Here is a 13,114-nt window from a genome sequence, read left to right on the forward strand (position 1 = left end):
CTGCAAACTCCAGCAGCCAAGGTATCTCTGGGGTGAATTACACCACAGTGCTGCCTTTGGCCCAGCAGCGAGGGTCAGAACTGGCCCAGGCACCATCTAACTGGTCATATTGGGATTCATATTCCAATACCTAATGAAAGTTACTTCTCAAGCAGTTCTAAGGAATTTCATTGCAAATATACCCAAAAACATATTTTCTAGGATTAGACTGCCCAGAATGGTTACTAGTTTGCTAATTTATTTCTCAAGCAGTTCTAAGGAATTTCATTGCAAACATATCCAAACACCTATTTCCCATCACATCAAACATGGTGGACTTTTTTCTTTTAAACTAATACAAGCATTTTTGCTAATCTCATTACAGAACCTTCATGCCACATGTCTAGAGATGTAATGACCTGCAAGAGCAGCAGACTCTTGCTGCCCCCTCAGTACTTACGGGAGCACCAGGGTGTTCTCGGGGAGCCCGTGGCCGTTGCTCAGCCCCGTTTCCCGCGCGTACCCCTCGTCGTGCAGCATCGGCATCGTCTTCAAACTGCTCACTAATTTATTGGCCTCAGGAGCAAGCCCTTCAAAACAGGCAATGAAGGAAGTGAATAAAGGAGCGGGGATGGAAGGAAGTGAGTGGCACAGTAAGGAGGGAAGAAGACAAGTTACACAGCAGATTGCCCATCTTTCCAAATTAAACAGTCTATTGCCAGTTTAAAGCTGTGAAAAATGAACATAACTAATAAATATTCATGCAGCTATTCTTCTCTTGACTTGAAATAGATAAATCCATTATTTAAGAGAAATAGTGTTTCAAATCTCCTCCACATCAAACATTTGTACTTTTGCCTATTTTTCATTGTTGCTTGTCTGCAAATACCTCTCAGAAGCAGGGACAGGAAGCCAATTTGCAACTGTAGCAGAAAGCTACCATTCTCTTTCACATCTGCCATAGCTATTATTACTTAGTAATAGTAGTAAAAGACTTAAAAAGCACCCAGTTGTGATATATACTAGGTACTTTCCACTAGCAGGTTTAAGACTGAACATCTGAACTGACAAAAAGTAAAAAGGTGCCTAAGCCTCTGAATAGAAAAAGTTGAAAGCATGGATGCATCTCCAACTCTGCTCTCCCTCTCCTTGCCTGTGATGGGGTCGATCTGTGGCAGGGACCCTAAAACAGATGCTGTTTAAACTAACCTAAGAACTGCTCAGTGTTTGGTGGGCCTGCAGGTGTCCTGGTTGCAAGCAGGTATTTCAAAGGGAATCTGCATGTTGTTCTCTGTTAGCTAGTAAGGCACTAATGTTGTGATGTTACAGTCCTGTAACTCAGCACCACAGAACTGAGTTCACCTGTGAACCCAACCTGCAACTCCTCTCCCAATACCCTGGGAATGACAGTGACAGTCCTGGCATCCAGAATCAGAAGCCACCCTGGTTTTCTGAAGTCTGACTTCTTGAGACAGTTTTCTTACAGGGAACATCCAACAGAGGTACTTCCTTCTGGACTTCAAGATTTTACCATCAAATTCAATTTAATCTCAGTGTTTCATATCATCACATATGGCAAACAAACCATTAAAACTCATTATTCTATTAGTTCTAGTTATTTCTAATTTGAGGCCAGGGAATTCTCTCCTATTTCCTAGTTCTGATTATTTAAACATGATTCTCATCCAAGCTAGCACCTCTAATTATTTTTGGTTCACCTTCAAACAGCACGGTTTACTTCAAATGCTCAAACCCCAGAGAATATTTTCAATAGTATTTCTCCATTTACTTTCCAAGATGATGGAAAAATCCTTAAGAACTCCCTGATCTCCCTCCTGGCTTGCCTTAAATTAAGAAGGGGGCCTCTTCATAGCCAACTTCCTCACAGGACAGCAACAGCATTTGAGTGGATTTCTTTGGATTACTGCCAGAATACTTTGTTTTACAAATTATACTTAAAACACTTTCAAGCCTTGGATGTTTCATTCATTCAGCTATAATCCCTGCTTTTCCTATTAAGGATGTTCCTAGCTTAGTCACAAATGGCCACTTCTGCTCTGCCTGGGCATTGAGTCATTTTGGCTCAGAAATGCAGCCCAGTTTCAAGTGTTTCCTGGGTGTTTTCTGATTATTCTTCTCTTTGTCCAGTGTTCATCTTGCTCTGAATATTGACAGTGGATTAGACTGTTTATTTTTTGTATTTGCCACAGGAACTGGAGAGCTGATGTAAGCTAATGTTCTTTAATCCCTTCTCTATAAACAGCAGCTCCTCATCTCTTAATCACAAATCTGTCAGGATTTTTCTGTAATTGCTTGCACTGAATGTAAACTTTTTTTAAGGCATTCTGCAGATGTACCCAAGATGACCCACTTGCAACCCAGACAGCCCCTCACATGCATCCACATCTAGCAGTGATTTCTGCTTTATTACAGCTTCAAGAAGCAAACACAGGGGAACTCAAGTGCAATGGTTTTAAGAACACTTCACTACACATGGAAAACAGCTTTTGTGAGCCAAGCTTGTTGACAAAGTATTTGAAGCAACTTCACCCCTGCAGAGAAAAGGCAGGCTGGGTGACTTGTCCAAATAGCTGTCACCACCTTCTGTCCTGTCCCTTGTCAGCTGGCCAGCCCTGGCATCACAGAGCAGGGGGACAAAGGCACAATGGCAAACAGGCACCTGTGGCCAAGGAGCACAATCAGGGTTTTGTCTCACCTACAGTCCAGGACTCTGCTTTTCACTCTGGTGCTATAGATAGCACAGTTATAGCTACCTGCCAAACAAGATATCCTGCAACCTGTGCTGCTGCAGAGAACAGGGAGCAAAAATATTGAAAATATTAATTGCAGCAGTTATGTTACTTGGAGCTTTCACAAGTGAGGTACAAAGATTTCATACACGGAAAGGTGTGGACTACAGCAGCCAGTCTTTTGGCAATCTAGTATGTCTAAAAAAGATACAAAAATAACTAAGCTACCTAAGCAGACTATTCCAAGATAGGTAATCTTTCTAAGGGTGTTTATCTTAGTTCTACTTGGATTTTTTGGAGTTTTTTTTCTTCATTACAGGTAAAATTTAGGAAAGAGACCTAGGCCACATGCCCAAGGAAAAGATCTTCCTGAAGGCACCAGCACAAACTTGATGGAAAGATCACTATCACAGTAACCTCACTCTGGAGTGCAGTAAGGTTCTCTTCCTGAAATGAGCTACTGATAAGCCAAAAGAAACTAATGTAGGAGGAAATAAGTAGGAGTAAGAAGCTTTAAAAATGCACTGAAGTGGCTTGAGAGCAAAAACATGAATGCTGAGAGAGTCTGCACCTGAGTCTGGTTGTCATCCAAGTCACATAAACTGAAACAGACTATTCCTCCTCTGAAAATAACTCCTGCACAGGTAATGTAGGTGTGCAGAAATTCCAACAGGAATTTCCAAGATGTGCTGGAGTTGAACTACTTCTCTTCACCATGCTTGAAGTAAAACACTTGTAGTTCTAGGAAGGGTTGTAAACAGGCACTTTCCATCCACTGATAAATAAAAGAAATGAGCATCTATTGTATCTTCCCTTGAAGCATGCTGCCTTTCCCATGCCCTTTCACTAGCTTCTCTCTGAACACTAAAGACTGCCAAATATTCTGAAAGAGGTACTCTGGCTGCTCTGCAGCTAGATGTGGGTATGAAAAGCAGGTCAGAACCCCCCACAGGATGCAGCAAGTCAGCATCATTGGATCACAACTGTTAGATTGTTTGCACATGCTGTAATGATTGACACTTGTTAAGCAAAAGGAGAAAAAACAAGATGAGAAGAGGTTATAAAGTTCATTCATAAAAGAACATGACACGTGATTACAGTTTATTCACTTAAAAGAGGAATTTAGAAAGCTGAGGCAATAAAAGTAGGAAATGGTTTCAGTATAAACAATGCAAACTGAGAAAGCAAGTCAGCACATGGCTTTGAAATATGGACTTTTTTTTTACAACTTTGACAGATTAAAAACAAAGATGACAGCCATAAAAAACAAAGAACACCTTATAGCATCTTTACTACAATAATAAGGATCAGCCAATCACCCTCTTCTGAGAAGAAAGGACATGTATTTGAAAAAAATCAAGTCTAGGAAGCTCCAAGGTGAAGCCCCAAGTGTTTTAAGAACACAATAAAAAGCAGAGACAGTATTTCAGGCAGGAGCACAAAACTCCGTCGTAGGGATCACAAGTATCCATGTTTGTGAGTCTAGACAGACACAAGTTGTGGAAGCCCTGGGATGCTCCATTGCCTTCCAAGAAAAGGAGGAAAGAAATTAAGCAGGTATTCACCAAAATGGGACTGTTTCCCTCTCACTCCCACTCCGTATGTTACCTTGTTTCCCTTTAATCCAACGCTGGCATGCACACAGCCCTACAGCAAGTCAGACCTGACTGAAATCCATTTTCTCCCCAAACACACTAATGGGTTGATGTTTCTTTATCCCTTGGGATCTGTGCCTACGGAGTGATGATCGAGGGATGCTTAGGTGCTACTCCAACCAGCTGCTAAACTGGGGGCCTGTGCAGGTGTCAGCTGAGTTTGGGCACCTATCTGCTGACATTTAGGGGCACCTAAAAACACACAGCATATACCTGTAGGTACCTAAGAAGCCTTCAGATAAAATGCAGGTGTTATACTGACACATCTCAGTGTTCAGTTTTGGATGTAAACATTTTCCAGCTGCAGGGAGAGAGTTTGGCATATCTAGTTAGGCATATCAAATTTGGCATATCTATCAAGTCTCCTCCTCCCTCAGTGAGGTAAGCCAAAGCAGAACTCTTCAGTGATTTCATGAAAGAAGCCAAGAGCTGGTGGGAGAGCAGCAGAAACCCGTCCCAAGACTGGCACTGCATCCGATCTCGCCCATCCTGACACCGGGCAGCTGCCACACTCGCATCCGCTGCGCCTGCCAGGTCACCACTGGAAAATCCTCGTCACGGCCGCCAGCTCCAGCGGCCCACGCTCTTCCCAGCAGGAATGCCAGGCACACGCTCTCTGGGCGGCCGGTGACAGTGGCTCATTTAGGGCTAAAAACAGCCTGCATGACTGGCGCGACGAAGTCGGTTTCATTTTTAGTGCGCAAGGTAGGGCAGAAAAGACTCACGCTGCAGGAAACACGTTGTGCTCTGCCAAAAGCCGCTGCCGCTCGCTGTGACGCTCACAAGGATGCCCATCAGCTGAGCGACCGGGTGATCCAGCGGATGGGAGCCGGGGATTACAGGGAGCCGCTCACAGCAGCGATGCTGCACCGCAAACCGCGCCGGGTCCCCGCGGTCGCATCCCCACAGCCAGCCCCGCTCCCCACGGCCAGCCCCGGCCGCATCCCCACAGCCAGCCCCGCTCCCCACGGCCAGCCCCGGCCGCGTCCCCACGGCCAGCCCGACACCCCCGCCGCCGGCCCTCACCCTTGACGTCCTGCACCATGCCGATGGTGCCGCCCGTGTTGATGACCAGCACTCGCGCCTCGGCCTTGGGGGTGGGGTCCGGGGAGCAGCCGCGCAGCTCCTGGGGTGGGGGCCCGGCCAGGGCTCTGCGTAGGGAGCGCGGCTGTCCCGCTGCCCCCTCCATCCCGCGTCGCAGGATCCGCTACCTCCCGACCGCCAGGACAACGGGGAGTTTTAAGGGGCGGGAGGGCAGGGGCGGGGCCGCCCCTTCCCGCTGCCCCGGGGGCGGGCAGAGCCGCCGTGCCGGCTCGCCCGAGCGCGGGGAGCGCCCGTGAGGGGCCGCGGCCGTGAGGGGCAGCCCCGGCACCGCCCCCTGCACTTTGCGCTGCGGGCAGCGCCGGCCCGGGCGGACGGCAAAGCCCTTCATGCTTGAAGGAGAAGCCAAGAGCAGCCGCGCGTTCTGGGCCGGGGGAGGAGAGAGGGGACACAGGGCTCAGGGTCAGCTCGGCGAGAGCACCTGCGTCGTCCTCTTTTTTCCTCATTTCCTCTTTTTCCTTCATGGGGAAGAAGGTGGGAACTGCTCCTGCTTACCTGGGCTTAGACGCGACTCCTGCCCACCCAGCGTCTCCCACACCAGGCAGCGAGGCAGCGGCAGCACCCCTGTCCCTCTATTCCAGCGTTCTAATCTGCACCCTCAGCTTCCTTCCAGATGGATTCCTTTGAGGATCGGGTAGGAAATCAGCTGTGAGGAGGCTGAAGTTATTTTCGAGGAAATCTGATAAATCTGTTGTCATGAGATTTGTTATTACTGTATTTATAACTGTAAAGCATAATCAGCAAAGCAACTGGTTAAAACGCAACGAGCCAGTTCCTGGGGACAGCAGCTGCTGGGAAGCTGCCTGAGCTGAGAAGTCGCTGCTGCACAAGTACCTGAGGCTGAACGTGTGACTCAAGTGCCTGAGTTACCCAGTACGTCAAAGGAAGAACGTACTTCCTGCAGGAACGTGGTACAGTTGTTTTGGCTCCTGGTCACATGAACTTAGTTTGTATCCTGCACTGCACCTCCTAAATGAAATGAAGGTAAAAATAGGGATTGTGGGATAGTCCAAGCAATTTCTTCTACTTCCAATTCCTGTGACTCCAACAGGAATAAATTTTATGTGCTCTCCTGATGTTGTCAATCTCTCTCTTGGTCTGAGTGGACCAAAACGTGGCACAGAATCCCAGATGTGGTCCCACAAGTGCAGAGTGGAGGGCAGTAATCATGCCCCTGTTGTTTGCTGGCTCTAATTGTCCTAGTGCAGCCCAGCCTTCACTTTCATCACTGCAAGGACCCTTTGCTGCCTCATATATGACTTGTCCATAGGACCCCCAAACCCTTTTTGCACAGCTGCTACTTACATTTTTTTATTTATACAGTAGGCTATTGAACAAAACCCAGCAGTGTCTGAAGGCAGAAACAGTGTAGTAACTCCAGCTGCTGGAATACACTGTGTGTATTGACATATCCACAACGACATTTTCTAAGTAAACAAACACACACTGTGGAAACACTTTTTTCAAAAGAATGAGAAATTACATCTAATTCCTGTTACGTATCAAAGAAGCACATTCCACTTCCTTCATACATTTCTGGCACAGATCTCAAAGCATCTTCATTCACCATACTCTTTTTCCCTGTGCTACTCAGAGTAAAAAAAGTAATCAAGATCACATGAAAAGAATGTGATGAAGAGGTTTTAAATTCTACAGAAAGGTCATTTTAGGTTCTGCGGGACTCCCTCCAGAAAGAACAAAACTGAAGTTCCATTTGAGTAGGATTACTAGAGTGGTTCAGAAATTTAACACTTTCTTTCACAGAATAATCAGCTTTTGAAAACGCTTCTGGCAAAAAAAAAAAAAAAAAGTTATTTTCCTTTTGTTTTTTAACACTGCACAGTCTTGATTTATTTTATTTTTTCAATTAAAATATTTTTTCATTTAAAAAAATCAAAACCGTATGCTATTAACTGCATATACCTGATAATCACTTTGTATGTTAGAATACAGAATTCTGAATGGCATCCTTGGATTAGAGAAGTGATCCCAAGTAAATTACACAATGATGTGCAGAAATTACTCATTGCACAAACAGAAGGGTGAAGGACAAAAGACCAAGTGGCACCACTTCAAGAGAAACCAGTAAGAGAATTCATGAGAATAACAACTGAATAAGAGATGTTGAAAATAGAAAAAGAAACCCGGTGGAGATGCTCAGAGAGCTGCAACACGTGCACATCCCTGTAATGATGCAACAGGCAGCAGATTGCCTGAGGGCAGAGAACTCAAGCTTAGAATTAATTTCCAGGGAAGAACTGATTGCAGCATTTCTAACAGCTCAACTATAGACCCAGGCAGTGCATCTCACAAAATTAGCTTGGAAGGAACAGAAGTACCTTTGAAAACATAACTGGCAAAGCTACATCCAAAAAGTAATTTCCTTGCAAGCAGAGAAAAATGATGGCCTTGGATGACTTAATGCACAAGAGTTCTGGGCTTGCAGCAATTTTAAAGCAGGGAGTTGTGGAAGCAGAGGAGCAAAGTGGCATTTAACAGAGGTGGTATTTAACCTTCTGTACCTCACAGCATCCCATACCTGAGAAGGAACATTGATGGCACTTGTTGGAAGGAATTTCTGCCCTCACAGCCTGGTAAGGTCTCCAAGAGCTGGTTAGCAGTCCTGCAGCCTGTCAGCATGACTTTTCTGATGTATTAACTGGTGTTCATGAAGGCAATGGACTCTCCATATCTGCTGAATGAGCTTAGGCCTCCCTTAGAGAATTCAGTGTCAATTTCTACACCAGGTGAAACAGCAGCAAGAAAGGAAAGGAGCAAGCCAGAAGAAAACCTGTTCCCTCTTTTCCCCTGCCTGCTGCAGGTAGAATAATTCTGCTCTAAGCAAGATAAGTCATGCACATACATCAAGATGGGAGGGGAAATCATCTACCTGGGAGGGCATCTGGGAGCTGGAATGGGTTTTGGTTGTGCTGTGGGTAGATGGTGGCAGAAGATAATGTTTGAATACAGAGCAGTGTTGGAGACCAGGAAGATGATGAAAAACAAAGAAAGCTGCAAGAAAGTATCACTTTGTTCCTGAGCTGGTGCTTGAAAGAAGGGGGAAGGAAGGTCAGGATTGGGCAGAGACTGACCATGTAGCAGAGATTCAAGGCTCTGCTTAGGGCCTTCATCATTAAGGGTCACCCATAAATCATCCTGGATAAGGCTGGAAAAGGAGCTGGGCAACAGAAAGGAAATTGCTGGGGGTCTCAGGAGAGGGAGACTTCCAAGGCAGGTGATGCTTGGAGTGCCCAGACTCCTTTGGAGCTTCAGCCTCTGTCTTTCCTTCTTTTCAAAGTGTCAGTGACCTAGACCCTGTGTCTGTGAGCTGTGCCAGCTGATACCCCTGGGCACAGAGGTTCCCAAAAGATGAGGGGAATGTCACCCCCAGTTCCTCAACTGATTCTTGGCAGGGCTGCAGAGCACTTACTCTGTTCTTCCAGGACAATCACACTGTCAGGATGAAGAGCAAAAGGGAAAAGGATATAACACAGTGGGGAATTTCACAGTTCCTTCCCCAAAGAGGGTCTGTGTAGGGATTAGGGTGCTTTGAATGAACCCAGCTGAGCCCTGCTGAGCCTGTGGCCCCTTGCACTGTGGCCGCTGTGCTCTCTGCAGGGAGTGCAAGTGGGGAAATGTCAGTGTGAAGGGATCCATTTCCAGAGAGAACAGGACTGTCCTCCTTTAGCTGGGTGGAGTTTTAGGAGGTACAGATGAGTGCATGTAGACCCTGCTTTGACCCTTCCTAGCAGTGTTGTGTTGCTGTTGGCATCTATTCCAAAAGCTTGCCCGTAGATTTTACAAGAGCTTTTGTTTACAGTGCAAAGACAGAACTGAATGGCCAGGATAAGGAAGGCCAGAGATGGAATTTGAGTAATGGTGACTTGATGGGCCACAGTGAGTGCAGTCCCAACAGGCTCTGCCTTGCTTGACCTCTGGTCAGGTGTCCCAGGCTCATTTACAGTGACCACCTCCTGCTGCAGAACTCTGACATGCCCAGAGTGAGACCTGGGTGAGACAAAGGGCTGTGAAAGAGTCACACAGACAATGGCCTGAGTGAACAGAATTGTCTTGGAGAAACTAAAGCAAAGCTGCAGCCTGCTAACCAGAGGTGGGACCCTCTTCTCTAAACCCAGGATTTGTGGAGTTTGCTTGATCTTGAGAAAGGAAAACACTGTTGTGTGTGACAGCTGTCTCAAAATCAAGTCCAACACAGAGAGTCTTCTTGCAGGCATTCTGGAAGCTCTGGTGAGCCTTTATTTATGTTGTTACACAACAGCTGAGGTGACTGCCTAGCTAGATCATCCATCAAAAATAATGAACCTCTTAAGAAACCTCCATATATTTTTGACCCATTTTTGAGGATCACCTTCTCTGATCTCAAGAATTGTCCCTTCCAACAAGGAAGAGATCAAGCAGAGGTAATAGGCCTGCATGGATAAATAAGTAAGAATTATGCATAAGAATTGTTCAAGAGGTGGAAGAAGGGACAGGTGTCCCAGAGGAATTTAGAGGTACTGTCAGAATATGCAGGTGTGTTGTTATGAAAGGCAAGGCACACCGGAAATTGGATTTACAGAGGGATATGAAGGTTCAACAACAAAGGTTTCTAAGGTAACTAAGCAGCCAAAGGGTGACTAGGGAAAAGGTGTGGCCAAGGCAGGATACTTGGTGACAAAGGACATGGGAAAGCTGACAATGCCACCTTGGTCTCAGCCTTCACTGGTTGTATTTGCCTTTAGGAACCCCAGGCACTTGAGGTCATTGTAAAATGCAGGGCAAGGAAGACTTCCTGTCACTGGAGAAGGATCAGGTTAGGGAATATTTAAATAAACCAAACCCTGACAAGTCCCTGGAACCTGATGGGTGGCACTCACAAGAGCTGAGGGAACTGCTTGATGGAGTTTGAGGACACCTGATAACCTTCAAAAGGTTGTGGCAATGAAGAGGAAGGTTCTCAAGGAGAGGAAAAAAGCCAATGTCACTTCTGACTTCAAGAATGGGAAGAAGAGGAGATGGAAAACTAGAGGCTGGTCAGCCTCACCTGAGTCCCTGGAAGTGGTGGAGCAAATAGATCTGGAAGCTATTTCCAGAATATGAAGGTCAAACAGGCAGTCAGGAGCAGCCACCACAGATTTATCACACTTGATCAACCTGGCAGCCTTCTCTCACTATGCAACTGGCTTAGTGAGGTGAGGAGAGAGCAGTGTTAATATCTAATCAAGATATTAGGTCTTTGGACTGGAAAAATACCCAAGCAACATTCTACTTTATATTCTCAACTAAATCACTAATTTGTCTTTTTTTTTTTTTTGGTAGTCACATGTCAATTAATATACCTGAAAGATTAATCTTTTTTACTGAATTCAGCTACCTAGAAGACAGTCATCTAGTTGCAAAAAATTACTTTAGTTATTAGTGGTTAATAATAATATAGTAACAATCAGAGTTTCCTGAGAGGCATGGAGCACATCCAGCATTCACAACTGTTCACCATGAGCTAAAAAACTACTTAGGTTTTTGTTGGATTTTAGGGGATTTTTTAGTTCTTCTGGTTTGATCTGCTGACAGAGAATACCCAGGTCAGAGTTCATGCTGTGCCATAAATTCTCAGCCTGCAGCCCCACAAGTCACAGATTACAGTGAGAAGGGACACAAGGATGGGAAGCAGATGCTGTGAACTTCTACACTGGGCTGCACAAGTTTAAATCCCCTTTCTTTGAGGGGTGGAGGGACCAAAACCTTTCTGCCCAGCCAAGGGCCCACTGAGATGGCAATGGCATGGAGGTATTAAAAGGTGGTGAATCCACAGGAATTCCATTTCTGACCTAGGTGTGAAGTCTCATAGAAACACTCAAGTCGCTGAAACACCAGTGCAAATGCTGAGACAAATCCTAACAGGACATTAAGTGGTAGCAGAATTCGGAGATGCACCACTTCACAAGAGAGGCTGGCCACCCCTGCTCTTCTTCAGGCTTCAGATTGTTAATTCTTGCCATTTTTTAGTTCTGCCAGAAAAGTGAGGGTTGGGCTCTGTGCAGCCCTGGTGACCATTCTGGAACAGGGAAATCACATCTCAAAGCTGGCTGTGGTGGCTGGGGAGGGACTGGGAAGGCCTTGTGACCATGTGACCAAAAAATGATCCCATCTCAGCCTTGGAATTGTAGCTCTAGAGAAACCACCCATGACAACAAAACATGCCACTGAGATGACACAGAACGTGCCACTCCACAGCAGGCAAGCCAAGGGCAGCAATGAAGTGACTCAGCAAGGAGAAATTTCCTCAGTTACCTCTCCTTCACCTCTGGGCTGTGAGCTGGCAACAGATGCTGCAGCTGGTGCTCGGGAGCACAGCCTGGCACCAGGCTGCAGGCACTGGCAAGGGCAGGCTGAGAATGGCCTTAGGCAAAGTAAGAAAACAGATCTGGCATCAGGAGGGAAAACAGCACTGGAGGAAGGCATGAGCACTGAAGTGCAGCATGAGCCTCAGGCCACACAGAGACTGCAGGCAAGATAAACTTGGAATGCTGTTTAAGGCTTTAGGAAACAGAACAAAACTAATAAAACCCACCCTGACACACAAGTAGGAAACAGCAACAAGTGCCAGGAGTTTGAGTTAATAAAGCACGTGCTGGGATCAGCCTCAGGGAGGACACGAGATTGTGGTGTGACCCACACAGCAGCTCATCAGCAGGGAATGAGGGTGGGGGACAGAAACCTGCAGACTGATGAGGTCAAAACAGTCCACCTGCAGCACTTCTGGCCCAAGAAGGTCTGGATGTGTGAAACTTGTAATAGATTTTGAACAGCAGGTCAGAAATATCTTTCTTAGAGTTTTCCTAGCAGTCTGATAGCCAAGCTGCACCAGCAAACCTGCACTGAGGTGGTTTGGAGAAGACACTGCTCTCCACAGGAGAGTTTCCATCCACTGAGGTCTACATCACTGGTCCAACTCTGCTGACTCCACCTGGGTGATTTTTGGGATTATCTTTTATTCAACACCACTCCCCCAAAACAATAAGAATGCTGTAGCTCTGGCCTGTTTCCTTGGTTCTGCAGCCTGCTTAGCTCACTCCTCACTCACCAACTCCACAAACCTGGCTGCTGTGCCCTTGGGCACAGTGATCTCACCTTGCTGATGTTCTCCCTCCCTGCTCTGGGGAAATCACACCCAAGAACAGACTGGGAGGCAGTGTTCCTTTTCTTCTATTCATAGCTGTCTTAATCACACTTTTTATTTTTCCCTGTGTGGTGCTCATTATGCTGGTTCATGAGTTTCTTAGCTCATCAATCCTGCACACTGTTCAAACTCAGTCAAAATACCAACCTAAATAACTCAGTGTACTGGCTGAGCTTAAGTTACACTAACAATTATCAGAACAATATGACAGCCATCACACCAAGCTGTTAAGAACTGGGAGTGAGCAGGGAGCCAGAAAATTGCTTTGCTGCTCTAAGATGTCTTCACTTGTTTAGCAAGTAATTTTTCAACTATCTTGTATCTCACAAATTCTGTGAAACGGAAGGGGTGCATTGTCAAATGCAGCTTCTTTGCTATAGCCAAGAGAATAAGAGCCTTCCTGTGAACTGCAATAAAAGCAGAATTCCTAATTTCAGGTTCTCTCCTAC

The 13,114-nt window shown here is 46.0% G+C and overlaps 1 protein-coding gene across 1 annotated transcript in view; it reads right to left on the reverse strand.

Annotated features, from left to right (window-relative positions):
• The window catches only part of ASPG (asparaginase), a 45,295-nt gene extending 39,601 nt beyond the window's left edge, over positions 1–5,694 (reverse strand). The window contains exons 1-2 of the mRNA XM_064714137.1: positions 5,411–5,694; positions 440–569 (exon numbers count right to left, since the gene is read on the reverse strand). Of these exons, the coding sequence (XP_064570207.1) occupies positions 440–569; positions 5,411–5,573 (293 nt within the window). The 5' untranslated portion in view covers positions 5,574–5,694. The remainder of the gene's footprint in view (positions 1–439; positions 570–5,410) is intronic.
• Between the last annotated feature and the right edge of the window lie 7,420 nt (positions 5,695–13,114).

The sequence above is a fragment of the Zonotrichia leucophrys genome, chromosome 5, assembly GCF_028769735.1.
Source record: "Zonotrichia leucophrys gambelii isolate GWCS_2022_RI chromosome 5, RI_Zleu_2.0, whole genome shotgun sequence".
Taxonomy (NCBI): domain Eukaryota; kingdom Metazoa; phylum Chordata; class Aves; order Passeriformes; family Passerellidae; genus Zonotrichia; species Zonotrichia leucophrys.